Consider the following 23,951-nt stretch of genomic DNA (forward strand, 5'->3'; position numbering starts at 1 on the left):
TCTTGATGAATAAAACATAATAGGGACACTGGAATAGCCAATGAAAAGGACTTCTCATCTCCAGACTTTAAAGTGAGACGAGGCCCGACACGCCACAATGCCAAAGTGCTGTTCAGAAGCTGAGGAAGAGAGAATCTGCTTAATGCTTTTCACATTCACCCACTGTAGGCCTTGCAGGAAGTGTTTTTGTTTTTGTACAATAAGGTTATAATGAATTGCATTTTTATAGCGCTCTTCCAAGTGCTCAAAGCGCTTTACAATGGTTCATTCATTCATACATTGGGAGGTCACTTCCCACATTCACACACCAATGGTGGCGAGCTCACACCGACCGACTCATTGGAGGCAACGTGGGGTTCAGTGTCTTGCCCAAGGACACTTCGACACGTGGACAGGAGGAGTCGGGATTCGAACCGCCGACCCAGGGATCATTGGACGACGTGCTCTACCTCCTGAGCCACAGCAGCCACGGTTCTCCTGTGCATTTCGACACAAATGTGTTTAACCACTTTTAACCAGGCATTATTATATTTGGGTATGTCACTGAGGAGAAAATGGTCTAAAAAATATAGTCAGAAAATGTTGACTACCAACATGCTATAGTCATACGTGGACATCTTTTGGCTGCATGTTCTCAGAGTGCACGACGTGGTGTTGTGACAGGCAGTCATCTGAGCGCTGGCAGGCAGGGTGTAGCCATGGCATCTAACAGCGCTCGGTGTTAGTGCAGACAGACAGCACAGATCGTGTTACAGGCGAACACATCCGCGAAAGCTCTGCTTTCGAACTCCCTCTACTCACTCCTAGACAACCCACCCGTAAACAACTGCACTGGCTTCCTGTCAAGTTCCGCATCAATTACAAACTCCCCCTTTCTCACCTACAAATGTCAAAAGGCCCTGGCTCCACACCGTCCACAGTATCTCTCGCTCAGGCCTCCTCCACAACCCTCCTCTGACACGGAACATGCGGTCCACAAACCTGGCCCTCCTCTCTGTCCCCCAAGGCAAACAGGCAAACCTTCAGTGTGGCAGCCCCCCACCCTGTGGAACTCTCTCCCAATAGAGATTCACCATGCTCCAACACTGGACTCTTCTAAGATACCTATTCTCTCAGGCTTATGGCATGTAGTTGTTTGTTGGTTTGTTTGTTTGTTTGTTGGTTGTTATTTTGTAAAGCATCCTTGGGTTCATGAAAGGCGATATATAAATCCAAGCTATTATTATTAGTGCCTACAATACCTCTCTCTCTGTCTGCCTAATCTCAGTGATGCCATTTAAACTTTTACAGTTATTGCTGAGAAAAACTATTTCCATCGCTTTCCATCATTTCAGATTTAAAATATTGCAAATTAAGTCCATAAGTTACCATTAAAATGTCCCATAATATTATTATGGGACATTTTAATGGATAGTCGGTATATTTCAGTTTTGTACCGTGCAATCAATACTTTTTTGTAGTCTCTAGCAATTACAATTTCTAAAATGTATATGTCACTACTGTATATTCTGAGGCTCCGTCATTAGCGGTGTTCTATTTTAGGTGCTGTAACAACTCCCTATCCTCACACAATCATTAAATGTTGTATCCTGTGACTCAATGGGCCACGGCATGGTGCCCGGGATGCTATTCTGGGCATGTCTTAATAGGCGAACATTCAGGGAAAATAACAGATCTACAAGACTACAAGGGCACATGTTGAGCTTGTAACATTGTTAGCGTTGTGAACTATTAGATATTTGGTGTAGACTGTAGAGGGAAAAAAGGACAGGGGAACCACGATGCTGGGGAACCACATGCAGTTACGGTAATTTAGCATAGGATATATTTGGTAAAAATTAGTTTTTGTTGAAAATATTGATTGATTGATTGATTGAAGTATTTATTAACAGTTTGCAGAATTACAGTACATTTCAAGCACAATTCAATACAAAAAACTGTTAACTGTGAGTGGACGACCCGATAAAGCACTAGAGCGTACCTATGTTCCCCAGGCTCTATGTTCCCCACCATGCAAAAACCCTACCCTAAGGGTCCACTTTGTTCAATTCATCACAACAGGAAATCATCATCATAAAGGAGGTAAAAAGGGAAAAGAAAACATATACAGTGAGGGGGAAAAGGGGTGGGTGGGTGATTCAGATTTTACGGGGGGCCAGTTTCGAATTGCAGCCATCCGTAGGTGCCCTCTGAGAGCGGTTTTGAAGGAGTCAAGGGATTCGCAAGATATCAAGGAGAGCGTGCCGTGGACAGTCCAGGCTTTCACTTTGAAAACCACTAATCCTAACCCTTATCCTTCTCACCCTTCCACTCCTTTAATTAACACTCTGGATTATTCTACAGTGTGGATAACTTATCCCTCTCTGCATAATCAGTTTCCTCTCTCTCACGACGTCGAGTTCCCATCGTCTCTTCATCTCCCTCTTCCCCCCGTCTCACTCACACCTCGTCTTTTTCCAGCTCTATCACACGTCCTTGCTGCCAGACAGCCTGCGGTATAGCTGCCGAGCACATTTCCACATCAGGGCCGTTATGCCAGAGAGCTGCCACGTGTCTTTCAAGTTTGACTTTGAACACCCCCACCCCCACAAGTGTGAAAAATGTCGGAACTTTATTCCGCAGCTCTCATTTGCAATGTCTTGTCATGTGTTCTGGGTCGTTTTGACCTAGAGAGGGTCTATTTTTGGTCGCGCCAACATGCAGAGGAGAAGATACCGCCGTCAGCCCCAAAACCCTTAAACTCTCACTCTTGGTTTACGACTTTACGCGATCGATTTAATGGCCCTCAAGGGTGAGAGCACCTTGGACGTATGACACTATGACAAAATCCACTGGTATGAGTTTAAAAAGGCACGCTTGTCAACTACCCAAATTAAGTCCTTTGTCATTGCACTTTTCCTCCCCAGGCAGCATCGAAATAGTCTGTATTTATAAAAACACCATCTGAGCCTTTTTCCGTATTACTGAGAAATATGGTAGAGAATAATCTTTCCATTGTGTGCCCTGCAGTGATGCCGTCTTCAATTCTCCGCTGATATCCTAGCATCCCTTTATCTTTAGATAAAAGGCTCCATAACTGATGCTAAATATCCAAATGAGAGTAAAAGATGAGCCACCAATGTTGATATGACAACTAACAGGACATGGTCCATTGAGAGGAAGAGCTCCGTATAAATGTTGCATTAGGAAAGCCTGTGAGATGTTGTGGAAACAGGCAGCCACATGCATAATCACATTTGTTTAGGGTAGGCTCTTTTCCATTGCTCTCTTCTATTAGCTTCCTATATTACTCTGTGGGGTCTTTGGGGATGACACTAGGCTGTGAAGACTGTCAGCTCACCCAAATCACGTGCATTTCTGAAAAGTCAACATGTTAAAGGGTTGACGCAGGCGAGGCAGTCTTCCCTCGCAACTAGAACATCCAATAAGGCACTGTTCCACATTTCAAATTGGTCGAAGGGATCATGGCCACTTGGCCAGCATTCTATAGCAGTAGTTAAAATAGTTGTATGTCAAAGACCCCCAATAGATGCATATTAAGCTGCATATTAAGCCCAGGTTGAGCAGTTGGTTGAGCACCTGCCTTTGGACAGCAAGGTTCCGAGGTCAATCCTGGGCACCGCCAAATCAGCAGTATACGAGTAGCAGCGTGTAAGTGGTGTGGTATAAGTACTGGGAGCTGATGGTAGGTGTTGCGCTCCACCTCAGCAATCCATTTCCCAGGGGTGTAGCGCATCGAAAAGGAGATAAGACACCCTCGTTCTTGGCTGATACCCACAGTAAGACACTCCTTCTTTCTTACTTACCACGATTTCAAAAGATTTCTTTCCCAGGGAGAGAATATATTAAACAACTGCCTATACTCCATAGGGAGAGATAAAAAAAAAGTGGAGAAAGCCAATATAGTCATTCTTATAGATTCTCTCATTGGACCAACTTCCAGCTGGTGAAATGATTGTGATTTTTTCTGGGGACCCACTGGGACCCCCTCCAGGACCCCCCCCCCCCTCCCCCTGAGGATCTACTTTGAGAACCACAATTCTATAGAACAGGGGCAGTGTAGGCTATCAGTGCCAACAAAAACACATCATAGGGTTATTTACAGTGTCTGTGTGTGCTGTGTATGCTGTGTATCTGCACTGAAGAATGACACACTCTGGCACAGTGAGCAGGCCAGAGTCCCCAGGCAGTGTGGGTACAGATGCTGTACCGCTGCTATACATGGAAGCTGGATCACACCATCCCTCCCTACACCCAGAGAGGCTTAGCTGTGATTATTAGAGCAGCCCAAACACACACTGCACAGTTCTCTCTCTCTCTCTCTCTCTCTCTCTCTCTCTCCCCTGTAGAGTCGTGCTCAAAACACACCTTTTTTTTCCACGGACATGAGAAGAACATCAACATGCCCCCAAAAATATGGGCGCCCCTCACTATTTCTAATTCAAGTTTCTCGTTTGGTTTTTATGCTTTGAGTTTTATAAATTGTCTTACAGTACTGTATGTAAGTTGCTCAAATTTAAATTTCTAATCATGTATTATTGTATTTTTTATGTTTGTAATCGTGTTTTTGAAAAGCAAAGCTTTTGCACACCTACAAACGACAGGTGCGTAGGAGAGGGTACGGTGCCCCAAAAATGAACAAGGAAAACAACCGCACACTGTCTTCAAATGCAGTGACCACCATTTATTAGGGAAATAGCAACGTTTCGGCCTATGCAGCCTTCATCAGGCTATCTGTTTTTGAAATAAAGTCTATTATTATATTATCCTAGAAAATGCACGGAAGCTCTGCGTATGCGCAACTGTAGTTCCCTGTGTTGCCTGGCAACAACACCAAAAACAACACAAAAAAGGTAAGAAAAGAACCACAGTCAATATTACTTATATATACAAAACTAACAAAATAGGTTTGAGGAAGGAGCAGTAGGGTACCAGAAGGAGGTGGTAGGGGGAGGACTATTGAGAGAAATCTTCTGGTTTAACCAATTAAACCCTACTAGGAAAAACAGCGGCCTTCGGGCGTTTGGCCCTTTCTTACGTGAAAGCCCCTACGTAACCCTTGAAACTGCCAAGGCTCCATTCGATATCGTAGACATGTAAGCACAGTTTTATTTCTGAAAAGCCACATTTTCGGCCTGGGCCGCCGGCGTGGTGGTCCGGGCATTCTATCTAGGCTGCAATGCCAGCCTGCCGGTTTGAATCCCTGTCCCGACGACCTTTGCTGCGTGCCTCAGTCTCTCCCCAATGCCCATCTCTCTCCCCGTCTCCTGTCAGTCTACTGTATCAATAAAAGGTATAAAAGCCCAAAAATCTTTAAAAAAAAGGGCAAAAAAGCCACATTTTCACGCCAGAATAGGGATGCGAGCGTTCATGTGGTAAACCTCCATGACGCGTGAAAATCCTCAGTGTTCATTTAACTGTACAAATGGAAAGGAAATGGGCCCATAATGCATTACATTATTTTGTCCACTCTCAGGGTTTGCCGTGTAGTGTACAGTACACACAGCTCTCTGAACTAGAGAGGTCCAGGTCAAAGAGCGGCAGGGGGAGAGAGAGGCCAGGGAGGCTTATTGATGATGTGTAGGTGATCAGGAAAGCTGCTCAGATCAATACAACCCACAGCATACATACATACATACATACCGTACTATCATCCTGACCTATTTTCTTTATTATACTCCCAGTCCCTATAGCTGTTCCCCTTTCCTCGCACTCATGTTATATTTTGGGTAGCTCTGATGGGGAACATCAACACTGCCGTCTTATTCAGTGTGTGTGTGCATGTGTGTGTGTGCATGTGCGTGTGTGTGTGTGTGTGTGTATACACATAAATATACAGAGACACACACAGACAGAGAGAAAGACATCTTGTTGCCAGGAAACGTGAATAGATTTAGTGCTAGAGACTGTTGCTCCCTCTCCCTCTCTCTCTCTCATTAGATCACTTGATCAATCCCGCTACCACCCTTCTCTCAGGTTGCTCTCCCTCCGTGCAACACCCATTCCAGCACAGTGAAGTCGACAGCTTCAAAAGCTCCCATTGGCTGCCAGTGACATCACCTGGGGCAAAGTGCCGAGTCAGACCCGGGCGCCATCGTTTCTCTGAAAGGCTGTCGCCATCTTGTGTCCACACAGAGAAATGCAACACCATCTCTCTGTGTGGACAGTGGACACACACACAAAAGGTAAATTGGCTTACAACACAGTCTGGCTGTAGACAGACCATTAAAGTCAATTAGGCTGCAAGTCATTCCTAGATTGAGCTGATGATTAAGACTAACTGGATTGGGCTGGTTCTCTTCCTCTGACGCCTAATGGTTTGTGATGGTTTCAGCTGCCCCCTGCTGTTCTCAGGTTACTGCTGTATCACGGCCTTCATTAACTCAATTAGTTTTTAATTGCTTTTGAAATTGTGTCATATTGCAGACATGTCTTTCATGTTCGTTTAGAGCACTTTTAACAAACAGAGTGGCAGCCAAACCTATGGACTTGTAATTTGTTTTAGGACACTAAACGTGACGTCATGTGGCAGCCAAGTCTGTTTGTTTACAGCAGTTAAACAAACATCACTAGGTGCCCCTCATTTCACACGAGTGTGATTTTTGTTTTGTCGGTTGCTCGCACGCATTGAGTCTTCTGTTTGTGGAATGTCTTGGGGGTGTTCATTATTAAATTGGGAGGTCAGGGTTCAATTCCCCAGCCGGTTCATACCAAAGACTATAAAAAAATGACCCAACACCTCCCTCAACATCATCAAGGTTTGGATTGGGGGTAAGTTCCTGCGACATACAAAGTACTAGTGTCATATCCAGGATGTGTACTTGTACATCAGGCAGCCTCACACTACAGAAACCGGAGACAGGCTCTTACACTATAGGGCAGGCCACATGCATGGGATACTTACTTGCCGTTCCAAAACATACATTTGAACACACACACGCACACGCACACGCACACACACACACACGCGCGCGTACGTACGTACGTACCTTGCGGCTGGTGTAATGTGCATGTTTTGACAGCTTGCTGTTGAGACCCTGCAGGAAAACCTCATCGGTGACTTTGCCCACATTCATGCAGGCCTCGTCCAACACAGAGAAGATCCCCTTGTGCTGTTGTTCCACCAGATCTATGATGATCTGATTGTTGAAGTAATCAATCTGATAACACAGGGAAAGACAACACACCGAGTGGGTGAGTTGAATGGGACAGACTGTAAGAGCCGATGGAATAAAACATAAAATGCAAAGATCTGCATTCAAATGCCTAATGTATACTCCATTGCAAAAGGGATAATATATAAATATAAACGACCTACAAGGTCACAACAAGTTGCATGAGTTGCATCACAATGCGTTGTGAGCTTGTCGATTTGCAATGTTACGGCGGCAGCACAGTGTCGCATGACTAAAGTGTTTCCATGAGATCTGTGATCTGTTGAGGTGGATTTATAAGCCAGTGAATTCAAATTGATCCGATTTTATTTGGTGAGAAGGCATAAAAAAAAATATCACACACAGTAAAAAGCCTCAAACACCATGGGTGTATAAATGGACCCAAATGGATCCGTGAGGCTTTAAATGCAATGTTTTTAGATGAGTTTAGTGCCAGTGGGTCAGGTGCTGCCGTCGGTGGGATAATTCCCCACTGTTTTGTGTCAAGCGGTAAATGGGGTGGAACCAAAAGCTTTCCTGCGTACATGTTTCCAGGGGATGCCTTCTCTCTGGTACTCCTCCTGCTCCTGTTTCAGCACCAGCTGGATGAAGAGCTGCTGCAGCTTCTCGTTGCAGTAGTTGATGCAGAACTGCTCGAAGCTGCAGCGCAGAGGGATCATGGGAACATGCATGTGAATGGATAGGACAGGATCATTAGAACACAGTGGTTCCCAAACCTTGCAGCTCAAGACCCAAACAAAAATGAAATTAGACGTTTGCCTGAAGGCTCATTCATAGTCTGGATTTTCAGTGGTGAGGTGACCACCGCTCCGGTGGTGAGCTCCGGTGGTTTGCTCTTCACCGCGGCTCGTGACGTCATGTTGTAGTTCGGTGGTCACCTAACCACCGAAAATCCAGACTATGTATGTCGCTGACCTGTTGTTCTGTTACGATGTCTGCTATACTAAACCTATCGCTGACCTGTTGTTCTGTTACGATGTCTGCTATACTAAACCTATCGCTGACCTGTTGTTCTGTTACGATGTCTGCTATAATCAACCCATCGCTGACCTGTTGTTCTGTTACGATGTCTGCTATAATCAACCCATCGCTGACCTGTTGTTCTGTTACGATGTCTGCTATACTAAACCTATCGCTGACCTGTTGTTCTGTTACGATGTCTGCTATAATCAACCCATCGCTGACCTGTTGTTCTGTTACGATGTCTGCTATACTAAACCTATCGCTGACCTGTTGTTCTGTTACGATGTCTGCTATAATCAACCCATCGCTGACCTGTTGTTCTGTTACGATGTCTGCTATAATCAACCAATCGCTGACCTGTTGTTCTGTTACGATGTCTGCTATAATCAACCCATCGCTGACCTGTTGTTCTGTTACGATGTCTGCTATAATCAACCCATCGCTGACCTGTTGTTCTGTTACGATGTCTGCTATAATCAACCTATCGCTGACCTGTTGTTCCGTTACGATGTCTGCTATAATCAACTCATCGCTGACCTGTTGTTCTGTTACGATGTCTGCTATAATCAACCCATCGCTGACCTGTTGTTCTGTTACGATGTCTGCTATAATCAACCCATCGCTGACCTGTTGTTCTGTTACGATGTCTGTTATAATCAACCCATCGCTGACCTGTTGTTCCGTTACGATGTCTGCTATAATCAACCCATCGCTGACCTGTTGTTCTGTTACGATGTCTGCTATAATCAACCCATCGCTGACCTGTTGTTCTGTTACGATGTCTGCTATAATCAACCAATCGCTGACCTGTTGTTTTGGAAGATCTCAAAGCCGTAGATGTCCAGCACCCCGATGACCGTGTTCTTCCCGTGGACTCTGGCGTCGTAGTTTTTCACCTCGATGATGTCGTTGATGCGGCCCACGATCCAGCAGAACAGACGCTCATACATGGCCTGGGGAGGAGAGGTCCTTGTTCAATGTAGTCTAAAGAGGATATAGACCCTTTGTTGCTCTGTTGATACCAAATTAAGACTCAAAACATTTTGAGTTTGCATGTTCTCCCTGTGTCCCCTAGGGTAGGTAGAAGGTACCCTCACAAAAAAACATGCAGTAATCCTGGTCACTAAACTGCCTCCCCCTGGCCAGCCAAGGGCGCCTGATGGAGAGGAAAGGAACTGGTTGGAATAACGTGTTCCTTCCAACCAGGGAAACTCCCCCCTGTCAGGTGTAAAGGAGCGACTTGGACACTCATGCATGAAGGAAGCATGAGTTCAAGTCCATTGCTCTCCCCATGTCCCCCATATATGGGGACTAGGTTGGCGGAGGGTGTGTAGAGCCCAGGATCACATTAGATAATTGACACAGGGGTGAAAAATGGGTTACAAAATCGTGGGATAAACATAGTATTTATAATTCACTCACGTAAAAAATAAGATGATGGACATCTAAAGATATGATATGTAATTGGTATCTAAACATCAAGATCAGCATTCATTATTGCCTTTGCCTAAAGATCTTACATAGGATATAAATGAATATCTAAAAGGCCAGACAGAGTTGCTTACGGCTCTGCATCAATAGTATTGGGACAATGTGCCTTGCTCAAGGGCACAATAATGGAGTCGATGGAGGAATGTTATTTGAATGGTCATCAAATAACATTCATTAGAATATATTAAGTACTAAACTTAAAAATATATATATTAAGTACTAAACTTACTATATTCATAATATGCAGGAGTTCAGCCCCCACGCAGAAGCCCCCTCGAGTCAGTTAGAAGTTTAGACAAAATGTTACGGTAATTGCATTCAGCCTCTGCATGCCCGCGTGACTCATGCTTGAATGAATCCGTGTGAATCAGTGTACAAATACCACCGAGCACAAAGCAGTCTAGCGACTCAGCCTTACAGTCCGGGACAACGACGAAAAGGTTTCTCCGGTTGAATGACGTGAATGAAAGGCCATCAGTGGTGAATCAGCTATAACTGGGTGACGGTATAACCTTGGCTAATGCGTCTCGTCCGTAGCTGGCCTCCTGGAGCGTGTGCTGTTTGTCGATGACGTCTCTGCCCGTCGCCACGGTGCGGTAGAGCAGAGCCTTCTCCACGTTCTCCTCCTTGGTGGACAGCAGCTCCCCGATCACAGACACCCCCTTGGAGTTCTCGATCAGTATCACATCTCCGTCCACTCCGAACGTCAGGTTCCCCTGAGAGAGAGAGAGAGAGAGAGAGAGAGAGAGAGAGTTTGGGATTAAACGATAAAGAAGCATGCTTATTTACACGCACGTCGACGGTGGGTGCTCGGCCAATGAAACTAATATGAAGAGAGATAGAGCCTTGCACAAGGTTTTCCAGGAAAGGATTTACATTATTTGCGACGTTTCGATCTCACAATGAAGATCGAAAAACGTCTATCTGTCTTCATTCATCGATAGAGAAACGCAGTGGCACAAGCAAGGTCAGGAAGGCTTTGTGTCAAATACAGGAATAACAAAAACGCATCCCTCGTTTCCACTGATATTCGATAAGTTACAATCATGTAAAATGTTATTAGCCAACTAATCCACTCAGACGTAATTATTTTTAGTAACTTGTGTACCTTCTACATGTATTACAGTATGCAGTCCGAGGGTGAGCGTTAAGAGGAAATATGTCATGTTTTGGAACATGCAAAAAGCCAAAAACATATAGTATATAAAATATATTTTCAGTGGCCACAATATATTGAAGAAAATGCATATCCAGTGTAAAACATATACTGATAATAACTGACATACTATGGCTGGGTGATATGGACAAAATACTGTAAATCACAATATATGTTGTGAACTTGAAAATAATAAAAGTGGTGTGAGCTAGTGATGAAAATCAGGAAAATGCATCACGTACAGTTTGTCATATCACAATATACAAAATCCCATATGATACCTATAGTCTTATATCACAATATATTGCTATAATATCTGAACATTGTCCAGCCCCGGTCCATGCTGGGATCTGGCCTGTTGGTATTATGGGTTAGTACCAGATGGAGGATGGTTGCAAGGATCTTGTAAACGGTCTGGATCTCGTCTCCTGTGAAGCCGATCACTTTCATGGCGTCGGCCACGGCTTTGAATTCTGCACCGTCATTAATGGAAGACTACGAGGAGAGAGAGAGAGAGAGAGAGAGAGAGAGAAAGTGGAATGAACGTTTACCACATTCAACCTGGTGTCCTTTCACACATTTTCAGAAAATGTCAAACATATAGCAGATCTACAAGCTCACATTGTGAGTTGAAGATACTACAGTTAACCACAGTGAGCGGATGTCAAGTGAGTGAGTGAATGTAATTTGTGTCAAATGGGAAATGTCAACGTCCCGCATTGCCTGATCCTGTTCAGACTAAAACCAAATGTATTTCTGTCTGACATCATGTCCTGCTTAGATTTGTTGCATTTTTAGGATACAAATGAAATGTGAAACATTTTTCCTCACATGTGGAAGAAGGTCAACTACAAACAATAAAAGGAAAAAAAAGCCATAAGCCCATAACCCTGGTCTTTTTCTACTCACAGTAGGAATGTCAGAGAATGCTAGAGTTTAATAAATAAGCTGGTTCAGAACCCAAACCTTCTAACAATAAAAACATAAGGGGCCGCCATGGCCACTTCAGCTGTTTGGACCACGCACACACGCGCGCGTTTGTGTGTTCCATGACGTCAGTTTGTTTTGTTGTTGTAAAGTGGTTTGCTACTCATTAAGCTCCCAGCGAGAGGCGTCAGAACACAGTGCAGATGTCTTAATTTGACAGGGAGTGGTTTAGAACGAACACACACACACACACACACACACACACACACACACACACACACACACACACACACTATCATGTAACCTAAGGATGCTGATCTATGCAATGCTGACATAATTCTTTAGTCTTGTAAACTGGCCGTACAAAACAGTGAAAGTATTTGCCTCACATACAGTACTGTAATGCTATTGGGCTAGAGAAAGTAAAGCCCAGCTGTAAACAACAGTGAAAGGAACAATAAACAGAGCACATCTGTGAACCATGTGTGGTTATTACCTCTCTCTCTCTCTGTCTCTCTCTGTCTCTCTGTCTCTCTCTCTCCCATATACAATACATTTTAAAGATGTGTTTATTTTATGACATTGTTTTAGATAGGTCAGCCTAGACAGACAGGAAACCAAGAGAGTGGGGAGAGAGAGTGGGGAGACCAGCAACATGACATAGGTTTCCATATTTAAACTTTTGGTGTATTCTTGCAAATTCACACAGATCTGACTGCAAATCAGAGCTTGTCGATCCGCTATACTTTTGCTGTTTTTTCATTTGAATCCTGAATGGTTTTTGCCGCATATGAGGTTTTCGTCCGATGTGGTCCATGAGGTTGAGCCAAAATCAACATAAACATTTGATTGATTGATTGATTGATGTGTTAGTGTCGCCATATCACAGTATTACGGTATAAATGCAGGACGATATCTACGTCATGCATATCATATCAACATACAGTATTGCTCAGGCCCTATAGTAGATAAGTCCTGCCTTGCATGCATCCTCAGCATTCCACCCTGAGACACAACGTACAGTCGCAAGACAAACCCAAATGAAAATGCAAATAAAAAATAAAATGATTCACAGGAGGCAGGCAGTGATCACCCCATGTGCACGATGCACACGCCCCCCACCACCTCGTACAATGCATTGTTGTGCACAGAGCGTGCCCACCACATTCTTCCAATGTAAGTGGAATTAAGTTGCTTGGTTTCACACGCAGGTTACCCAGGTTCAAATCCAGATGGGGCCCGTAACACAGGGGGCCCGTCGGGGGTCTGGTTTCCCCCGATGGAGAGAGGTCTAAAGGGGGGTGAATGTAGCAGACTATAGCCCTGCCTGTGGCCCAGAAGCTTAACATTAACCATGGGGGATTCCCTTTAACTGAGTGGCATATGTTGTGATTTTCCCATGCAGGAGACCAGAGTTCCACTACAGGTGGTGACATACAGCAAGTAATCAAACATCAAAGCATTTATACTGAGTCATGATGTTATGAGCAGTGATAGCCAAATAGGTTAACGCATTTTGACCTGGGAACGATTCTGCAAATAGTTTTCGGAAAAACCCTTGTTCTCAAATATTTTCATATCAAGGAACCCCCAAACAATATGTAATTGGCCACCGACCCCCATCTGAAAATATGTTGTTCCAGGGACCCCGACAGAAGCAAAGATTTGAGTTAAAAACGTTCACTGTGAAAGAATATATATTCAAAGACCTACAAGCTCGTAGCGCGGCACTCGGTGCCGTGCTATGATCTTGTAGATCTGCAATTTTCCCAATAGCTAAAGTATAACATAATGCTTAAAACACCAAAAGGGGTTCCCGCCCAAAATGGGTTAAAGTCAACAACATACAGTAGCATAGCCTCATCGTGACAACATAGAAAAAACATATAGACAACATAGGCTGAATGTCCTGTTTGCCATGTGTGTAGCTACTGTACAGCCTACCTTGATCTGACCTCCTACTTTGATGTAGTTGTAGACCGTTGGGTCCTTCTTGATGTGCAGAGAACGTAGGAGGGACTCAGGACCTCCTCTCAGCAACTGGGGAGAAACAAACAACCACACGAACATTACTTTATTAGTATTACTTAATTACTAAACCTACAAAACAAAACACAGCAAGCATGCACGCACGCACGCACGCAGACACACACACACACACACACACACACACACACACACACACACACACACACACACACACACACACACACACACACACACACACTCACACTCACACTCACACTCACCTGGTAAAATGAGTGAAAACTTCTCTCCCCCTCCTGCTGGCAAATTACCCTAGACTGCACATGTGGAAGAAGCAGTCCCATGATTAAGATCAGGTGTTATACTTTTAGAAGTATGTCATGTTCATGACAAACTTGCTAAATAAAGCAAAACATCCTAGGAAAGAAAACCAAGCAAATCAACAATGAGGTCATAATAATGGGTTTAAAATGCCTCTGCACTAATGTTGTACCCTGCCACTAGTAGTGTCATTAGCCAAATCACCCGGAAATCATCAATACAAAACCTGGGCCAAGCCCAAAGGGCCTATGGTCTGTTTTGTTCTTCTTCTCCTGCTTAGGGCTAAACTATTGGCCAAAGGGTGGCGCTATAGCACTCAATTGAAAATGCAAACAGGCATAGCTCATGAGGCCAGCTAGGTGTTTGGCAGTGGTGGAAAGTAACCAAGCACATTTACCGAAGTACTGTAGTAGTTATATCCAATACTTTTACTTCTACTCCACTAGATCTCGGATCTAAATATTGTACTTTTACTCCACTAGATTAATTTTAAAACTTTTGTTACTAGTTACTTTGTAGATTTTGATTATTACTACAAATTACCCACAAACATTACCCACATCAGCCCTATATACATCTACAAGCCTTGTATACAAGGCATTTGAGTCCTTTTTCCACCACTGGGTGTCTGGCACCCCCTACCTTCTCCAGCAGGTAGTTGTTGATGTGGCCACCGATGGGGTCTCCCTTGAAGTCAAAGTTGATATCCATGTACTTGCCGAAGCGGCTGGAGTTGTCGTTGCGGTTGGTTTTGGCGTTGCCGAAGGCCTCCAGAACACAGTTGGATTTGAGCAGCATGTTCTTCACTCTGAGGGCAGAACATCAAGGGGTAAATACGATGGGGTACCGCAGGGTGAGGGGTACACAGGGAGAGAAGTGTCCCTGAACGGTTCAGGGACACTTCTCTCCCTGTGTACCCCTTGGACAGTGGACATTGATCACCTTGTCGGGTAGAGTGGCTGGATGGTAACCGCAAGTTTGCCGGTTCGAACCCGGGCTCCCCCAGAGTTAGTGTTGAAGTGTCCTTGAGCAAGACACTGAACCCCTAATTGCTCCTGATGTGCTGGTTGGTGCCTTGCATGGATTCCGCCACCATCGGTGTGTGAATGTGTGGGTAAATGGGTGAATGTAATGCACAATCTATGTAAAGCGCCTTGGATAAAGGCGCTATATAAATGCACCATTTACCATTTACTTGTCTCTATATCTGTGAGGTCTCAAGAAGATCAAGTAAAAGTGTCACTTGTATATGGCTTCACTGCAAAAGTCAGTGTCCATTAAGGTTAATAATAATATAAAACTACGTCTTACAATGAATAGCAAAAGTAGCCAATGTACAAGCTTATAACGCGTAGCCCTGAATTGTGGGCATATACGGTAGGCTACTTTTTCCGTTTTCGAAAAATGTCTTTTCATTTATTTATTTTTTAATTCTTCTGAAAATCTTTGTAAAATGTGGTTGAAAGCCGTTACGTAATTTTACAGTGTTGCAGTCAGATGTTGCCGGCTTGCAGTCAAAGTCATCTTTTGCAGTGTTAGTTATAAACCGACAAAAGACCAAGAGATGGTCAGGGGTCTGTCACTTCTGGTCCATTTAACAATATTGTTTCTCTCTGATGAAAGAGGGATGACAGTAAAGGCTAAATATACTGTATGGGTGCATTCTGAAATGTCAAGTGCTCTGTTTATTTGAATATGGACCTTTATGGAATCAGGCAATGAAAAATGTAGCACTTAGAAATAAAATCAACACGTAACACTACTGTAAGTACCACATAGACACAAAACACAAGCCTGCTGACTCAATCCTCCATTATGTGTACAGTTACAAGTCTAGATAAAAGGCTTATCTGACCCAGCTGGCTTTCAGCAACATGTTTTTCACAGTGACCAGGGGATTCCTGTTCATGCTGCTGGTACTAACAGCTCCCCTGGTGCCCATTAACAGAGACGAAGCCTTAGATGTGCAGTGCTAGGGATACCTAGACCACACCAGCAATAAACAATATATTAGACACACAGGGAAGAAGCTGAGATTTACTGCAAGTCAAACTGTTCAACTGTAGCCCCCCCCCCCCCTTTCAACATATCTCCGACAAGAGAGCACAGCACACGTTAGTTACACACCCCTTTTAATGTCCTTGCGTTGGTTGCCTGTTAGTTACAGAATTGATTTTTTTTTTTACATCCTTCTATTGGTTTGTAAATCACTAAATGGAATTGCTCCGGCCTACTTGTTTTATAGGTGCCCAGCAAGAACCTTAGATGGCTGACGGTTTCATAATTGTTCCAAAGTCTAGAACAAGAAGGTATGGAGAAGCAGCATTTTTTATTGTGGTCCGAGCCTTTGGAACAGCTCCGAATCCTTGGAGATTTAAAAAAGTATTTAATTAATTTAAGTTTTCCTTGCCATTACATTTTTGAGCGGTGCCTCCTCTCCATTACGCAGCTAATGTGTGTCCCTATGTATGTATGTATGTACCGTATGTCTACGCGTCCCAGCACGGATGAGCACGGAAATGAGCACGGAAAGTTGCAACACGATAACTCTGTCATTTCTTGATTGATTGATTGACTTTAACAAACTCGTTGTGTTACTCCCATCTTTGACTCCTGCAGGTTCTGTATCTCAGTTTTCTCACTTAAAAAAAACTGAATTCCAGAGCACAGCAGGATAGAGTTGTCTGAAGTTGGGCATCAAGATCAAAGACTTAAGAGTTCTTGCCTTTTATACACACTTGAAGGCACAGACGCACGCACACGCACGCACATACACAACTGAAATCTTTACTGTGGTCTGTAGGGAGCTGTATAATATCGTTTGATATTGCCGTTGACGGCAAAGCATGCTTTAAAACATCCCTGTTAAACAGGCCACAGATGCTATACGTACAAAGAAACAGTACTATTCAAAATCTGCTGAGTTAAATCAACTCGTCAGATCAGGTAATTAGTAGACACGTGCAGAATATACTGTAATATACTGTACTGTATGTGCTCTAACCCTGTGAGGCTGGGTACTAGAACAGGACCGCCTATCCTGTCAGCATTTAAACCCCCTTATACTTCAATGACCGGGGTCCCACAGGGGACTATACTTGGTCTCCTCCCCTTTCTCTCTACATGATCAAATATCTTAGGCCACTACCATGCCAATTTAGTTGAGTATGACATGCTTGAGTGTATAATATTCCAAAATATTTTGGAATAAAAACAATAATATCCTGGACAAGGGCAGCAGCATGCTTGCATTAGATATATTTGATTTTTTACATGCACACCAAACGTTCCCTTCAGCGACAACACGAACACGTCCTTCATATCATGTATATTCACACCTGATTTTCACCCCCGATTTTCAATGCATCAACACAGCTTCACACTACTCACAGTACATTTCTCAGTGTTAATTTATCCATTTGTAACTGAGTGTAAACAAAATGGACCCATACATACTGTACACGCTCGGAGTTCAATTAAAACTGAGGATTTGACTGTGTACATTCCACTTCCACCAAAGCCATATTTCTGTCCTCGTTGTATATACAGTTCATGACGTGTTCATTAAATATTTATTTAATCACACACCCCCAGGTCAGTATTCATTACCATTCAGGGGTTTTAACACGAACACACCCAGTCCATTATTAGTGGCAATAATGTCTGGTTGACTATTAACGCCCTCTGAAGAATGAAGAATGAATGAACTGAGAAGCGCTTTTCAACAGGCTCTCTACGCATAACTGTCATCATCATCATTTTTCGACCGCGGTCGAGATCATGGATTTCACAATGCCACGCCAGACTTTCCCGGCCCTTCATTGCCATCCCCAGTTCCTGCATAATGTCCCTATAGCGATGACATCAGAGAAGGACAGTTTTCTACCTCTGGTCTGCTTTTTCGAGGCAGGATTCCAGAGAAGAAGGGAAGATATAACCTCATTGTCAGCTCTGTAGCAGAGCATAACTGTATCGCACTTTCCTACCTACATGACTGCCTGCCTAAATATGTCCCAAACCGCCCCCATAGGTCTTCCACTGCTGGCCTGCTCGCTTTGCCTAAAAAAATGGCAACTAACTTCTACGGGCCGACTGCCTTCGACAGGCAGCCTCTGTAGACATTTTTTAAAGCACAGCTCAAGACCCACTTCTACACACTTGCTTTTAATTGATCTTTTATTTTTTTGTTATTCATGTCCTCACTGTATTGCATTACTGCTCTTGTTTTTTAATGTTTATGCCTTGCTTTTCTTTTCTTTTATTCTCCATTTATCTGTAAAGCACTTTGAGCTGCATTTCATGTCATGAAAGGTGCTATACAAATAAAGTTTTATTATTATTATTATTATAGTCCCAGGATTCATTTCTAGAAGGTGGTATAGCGTTCCCCGTTCCGGTTCTTTTACCCGCAGCTTGGTTTGGTCGGCTCGGCAGCACGTCTGCACCAAAAACATACAGTACATGTACATGTACAGTACACACACCTTCACTGTGTTTCTGGCTCAAAATATGTTGCCGGCTAATACAGTTATGCACTAGAGCCTGTTGGCAATGTTAGTTCATGGCTTTAGGATTGTATTCGTCTTTAGCCCTGACATGATAAGCTATCTATAGCAACCTTCACAACCTTCCAACTTGGGGAATAATCAGTCCCAAAGGCTTCCCGTCTACAACAGCACTGTGATGATGATGATGATGATGATGATGAGTCATCCACGCCCTTTGGTTCTGTTGAACTACGTGAACTACGGGTGTGGCCGACCACCGCAGGAGGAACACCAGCAATTTGGACCTTTTTGAAACCCATTCTGACCTGAGAGCGGATTCTAAAAACGTCTTCTACATCCTGACGGTTTTCTGAAAAAGCTACGTTTCTATGTCAGTCGTTCTTCGATTTTTCAAAAATAGCATACCTACAAGCTCGTAGCGCGCCACTCGGTGGCGCGCTACGAGCTTGTAGATCTGCTATTTTTCAATAGCTAAAATAACATAATGCTAACACCAAAATGGCTTTTAAAGGGACTAAAATGTGGATGAATCTCTGCCCTGCACTGTGGATTCCACACTGCGTTTCTGTGGCACTTTTTATTTTGTGTTGCTTTTTCTAACTCATTGCAACACAGTTCACACAATAATAGAGATCCATAATTACATTGAAAACATTTTCTTCTCGCTTTCTCTCACACACACACACAGCAATACACACATGGTTGTATAATGTAAATGTATACAATACAACAATGCACACATTGTTATATTGCTTCACCTGTGAGAGTATGAATATATCAAATGTCTTGAAGACATCAAATCTCTTCACATGCACACACACACACACACACACACACACACACACACACACACACACACCCTTATTCACTTGCGCACGCCTCCTTATTCACTCGTTTACTTATTCAGCCCTCCTGACCGAAAGCCTCTCCCGTGTGTGTAGAATTAATCAACTGCGTTCATGTTCTAACACCGATAAGAGTGTCTCACCTTTCAACTTCGGCCCTCTGATTAGGATTGGTGATAGCAGCGATGTATTGCATGATGTACTTGCTGGCTTCCGTCTTCCCTGCCCCACTTTCTCCTGCAATAAGAGAACAGAGAGTGTTATCCACTCCATTGCTGTGTAAACATATAACACGCCCAGGTGGTGGCATAACCGTCTGGGCACCCGACTGGTAATCCAGTCGCAGTGTGCCGCGGGTTTGACTCCCGAGCCCGACACGGCCTTTACTGCATGTCTTCCTCCATCTCCTCTCCCGTTTCCTGTCAGCCTACTGTCTGTCCCTTCAAAAAACCAATAAAAGGCGTAAGCCGCAAAACAATATCTAGAAAAAAAAGGGGAAAAAAACATATAACACAGTAATGCTTGTGGCTCCAATATGCCATTTGGCCTAGTAGGGATCAAATAGGAGGCGGTCAACCGAACTTTATAAGTATAATATAACCAAATAAATAACCAATGTAGTATTAACAAGAGCTTGTGACTAAATGATAATTACATTGGATCCATTGGAACACAGGTTCTTTTTCCCCCACTTGTTGAAAAGTAACAGTTTTGGTTTTGGTTTTGGTCATACAAAGTTTGCCCCAGACATTGACAAATTACTGGTAAAGTGAGCTGTAACCGGACTGGTCATTTTAGTCACTTGGGGACCAATATAAACCCATAATATATACCTGACAGTCTATTCTTTCCCCCTGGGTGAATTTAGCATGAATATTGTGACTGTATAGTAGTTATGTCCTGGTCAGCATTTCTGACAGGCCCCCAGTGATCTAAGGGAGGTCAGTTCCCCTTCTGTCCACTAAGTGGTGCTTCATCAACCACATAGTTGCTCCATGCTGTCACACAGCTTGTGGCCACTTCCAGTGTTTTCTTAGAGGGATAGAGAGAGAGAGCGACACAGAGGAGGCAAAACGGCTTCAGTTATTTTCAGCTGAATGGGGGTCCTATAGACAAATCTGTCCACCAAAAATAGCATGTACTTGACCGTGTCTATAGCTCCAGACAGAAAACATTTGACGGCGGGAGGGAAAGGCTGTAGGGTGGGAAATAAATGTATGTTCTGCTTGTATTGTTTGTGTTCTTTGGTGTTTTTGAGGGGCGCTAGCCCCTCCTATGCCCAGCTTTGAGTGTTTGTGTAAATACAAACATTGAAGACAAAAAGTGAAGAGACAAATTGTGATTGGCCGGCGTGATTGGGTGTGAGAATTGGTTGAGAATGAGATGACGTATGATGAGATGAGCGCCCCTCACTTCACATGGGTGTGAGTTTTTGTTAAGAAATGGGAAAAAATCGGAGAGCTCGTTGTGAATTGTCTTTGTTGCCTTGTGTTTGAAAAATGTAATTAAATTAATAAAAATCACACCCGTGTGAAGTAAGGGGCGCTCTGATCTTCGTACAGGTACATCATCCATTCATTGTCAATGGGAATTTAATCTTTATGTAGGACGAAAATAGCTGATCTGCTCGTCTACATATGGCGTGAATTCTCCATTCATTGTCAATGGGAATTTAAAGTTTGTGTAAGACAAAATCGACACTATAGCTGAATATAGATGGGGCCCTAAAAAAAAGAAAACATTAGACTGTGAGCCAACTTGAGGCAAGTAAATTGACTCTATGGGAGCCAACCCAGGGCAAAGCCAGGAGGGGAAAGAAGCGTACCACCTATGTACAGTAGACGTGCTGCGGCGCGACAGCTTGGCTGACAACACTGCAGAGCTCAAGAACCTGACGTTGGATAGGAATTTGTGGAGGGCAGCACACACAGATTCAGGAACCCCGAGTTGGTGTTGTCTAGACCTCACTCTCGCAGCAACAAGGCTGTGAGCAAAGCTCTGTACGAACATTTTCATTTGAATTAAACAAAAATCACACCCGTGTGAACTGAGTGGTGCAAATCCCCTCTCTCCCCCCGTCCCGTCCCGTCCCGTCCCCCTCCTCCTCTCTCTCTCTCTCTCTCTCTCTCTCTCATTAGCAGGCAACAGTGCAGCACTATCCCTCTCTCTGTTTCTGGCACAACAGCGCCTCTACTGGTACTAATAGTCATACTGGTGCTCACAGTCACATAGGTGCATGGGTGGGTTAACGTCACATAGGCCCATTGGCACAGACATTGCTGTTCCTTGGAGTGGTTGATCCAAAATACAAAATTCATTCAAATCGGTTAGACATAAAGGTTGGAATCAAACTTGTTACATGTAAACCTACAAGTCGGAAAGGAATTCACTGTATACACACACACAGGGGACCCATTTTGAGCCAGCCGCAGTAGGAGGGGGAGGGGGTGGTCCCCTGGTGCCCCGTGTGTTACCTGAGATGACAATGCAGGTGTCTTTGTTCCGTCTCTTCATGGCTTTGTAGGCGGCGTCGGCGATGGCAAACAGGTGCGGCGGCCTCTCATACAGCTCGCGGCCCTTGTACTGTTCCACGGTGTCGCGCCCGTAGATGTTCATGGCGCGGTACGGGTTGACGGACACCACCACCTCCCCGATGTACGAGTAGATCCTCCCCTTCTCGAACCTGGAGGACGCAAAACAGACAGACAACAACGCGGTGGTGGTGAATGATGGGTGGTGGGGAAAAGGTACTCAAATGTTTTACCTGAGATCAGATTCTAAAGATGTCGTCTACATCCTGACAGTTTTCTGAAAAAGCTATGGTTCTGTGTCAGTCGTTCTTCGAAGCAAAAGTACTCATTGTGCAGAATGTCTCATTTCAAGATTTCAAATGTATAAAAAAATCTTTATAAAACAGCCGATCTACAAGCTCACAATGCGTCGCATCGCCACGCATTGTGAGCTTGCAGAGCGGCTATTTTCAAACGGCCGAAATGTATATATAAGGGCTGAAGTGGTTGCCGTTTGCTTCGAAATAGTAATCAAAATGTACAAAGTAACTACTAGTAACATCATTCGTGTAGGCTTGTGAGACCTTCAAGGTGATAGTGTTTTGGCTTTTACAAAGCCCCATCATTGTCTTACAAGTCACAGAAGCAGCATTCAACAGGTCACTTTGGAACACTGAATGAGACGGGAAGCCCCCCAAAAAAATAATCTAGAAGATTGTCCCAAAAAAACAGAAAGCAAATATAGCCCGTTTATGCGTACCAGGAAAAAAGCAGAGGCGATATCATGTTTCCGCTATCATTTTTTATAACCTCTGCTTTGCATTAAATGACCAGCTATATAAACACTGCACCACAAAATAGGACATCTAATCCACACTGCCTGTTTGTTCAGGTTGGTAGTACGACATGTCTGCATATATTGGTCTACAATTCATCAGTGTGAGCGTGAGCTCTCGACTCTCTCTATGTGACAGGTTTATCATCACAGTAAACAAAGCAGTGGGTCACCGAGCCTGGGCCCTGCAAGCTGTGAGGCATTCTGGGCTACATCCTACTTCAAAACCTCACTCCAGTCAACAATGCTTCACTATCACGACCCAGGAAGGGGACAAGTTGGTCCGCGTGAACACTGATGGCTTTCAGTTGCATCTGTTTGGTGTGTTTGGCGTGCATGCGCCGTGCGTGCGTGCGTGCATATCAGTCTATCAGTGCTTCTTGACCCGAGGAAGGTTATCAGTGGTCAACGTACCAAACTTACAGGTCCAGTTTTTCCACTCTCAGAATTACATTTATACTCTGCAGGCACGTGTGTCTCTACTATAGACCTCACCTAACGTCTCTTGACCCTCACATATCTGTCAGTCTGGTCTCTCTTTATATATATTTCACGTGTCTCTATTCTTAATTTTTTATTGTATATATATATATATTTCTTGGGGGGCTTTTTGCCTTGATAGTTGTACAGTAGGTAGACAGGAAACAGGGAGAGAGAGATGGGGGGGGAAGACACACAGCAAAGTTCGTTTGGATCGGGACTCGAACCCGCGACACACTGTCATGCTGGATTACCAGCCAAGGTGACTGGACTGGTAAGCCACGTGTCTCTATTCTGTGTCTCTCTCTCTCTCTCTCTCTCTCTCTCTCTCTCTCTGACCCTGGGCTGCCCTGCCTTCCTTCCTTCCTTCCGTTCAGTGAAGACCAGCACAGAAGAATGGGTCTTTTCTTCACCACTGCAACCACAACCTCTGCTGCTGCCCAACAAACCTAGGCTGTCCACATGCATATCATTGTATCCCCCCCCCCCCCAAAAAGGGTTCATATCAATAGGCCCCAATATGAATTATTTGAGATTAGCTTGAAATCAGCACTGCCACAGAAAAGCAAGCGTTACTTAACCACTTTCAACCTGGCGTCCCCTATTTTGGCGATGTGTTGTGACTGTACGTAGTGGTTGACAAGATATTAAACTGGGTCGACCAATTTCTGTGTGTAATGTCAAATAATATCAGATATAACAGACATACAGTACGTCCACTGCATAGTGCATAGAATGGGCCCCTGAAGGCCCT

The 23,951-nt window shown here is 44.0% G+C and overlaps 1 protein-coding gene across 2 annotated transcripts in view; it reads right to left on the minus strand.

Annotated features, from left to right (window-relative positions):
• Positions 1-23,951, minus strand: part of myo1d (myosin 1D) — a 126,537-nt gene that overhangs the window by 77,452 nt on the left and 25,134 nt on the right. For both annotated transcript variants that reach the window (XR_013965812.1, XM_080789916.1), the window contains exons 2-11: positions 21,847-22,055; positions 19,516-19,609; positions 14,662-14,827; positions 13,962-14,015; positions 13,657-13,752; positions 11,164-11,280; positions 10,142-10,345; positions 8,946-9,091; positions 7,700-7,814; positions 6,990-7,160 (exon numbers count right to left, since the gene is read on the minus strand). Coding sequence is in view for 1 of the 2 variants with exons in the window: in XM_080789916.1 (XP_080646042.1) it covers positions 6,990-7,160; positions 7,700-7,814; positions 8,946-9,091; positions 10,142-10,345; positions 11,164-11,280; positions 13,657-13,752; positions 13,962-14,015; positions 14,662-14,827; positions 19,516-19,609; positions 21,847-22,055 (1,372 nt within the window). In the remaining variant the exon portion in view is untranslated. The remainder of the gene's footprint in view (positions 1-6,989; positions 7,161-7,699; positions 7,815-8,945; positions 9,092-10,141; positions 10,346-11,163; positions 11,281-13,656; positions 13,753-13,961; positions 14,016-14,661; positions 14,828-19,515; positions 19,610-21,846; positions 22,056-23,951) is intronic.

The sequence above is a fragment of the Protomyctophum bolini genome (assembly GCF_963924005.1).
Source record: "Protomyctophum bolini genome assembly, chromosome: 18".
In the NCBI taxonomy this organism is placed as follows: domain Eukaryota; kingdom Metazoa; phylum Chordata; class Actinopteri; order Myctophiformes; family Myctophidae; genus Protomyctophum; species Protomyctophum bolini.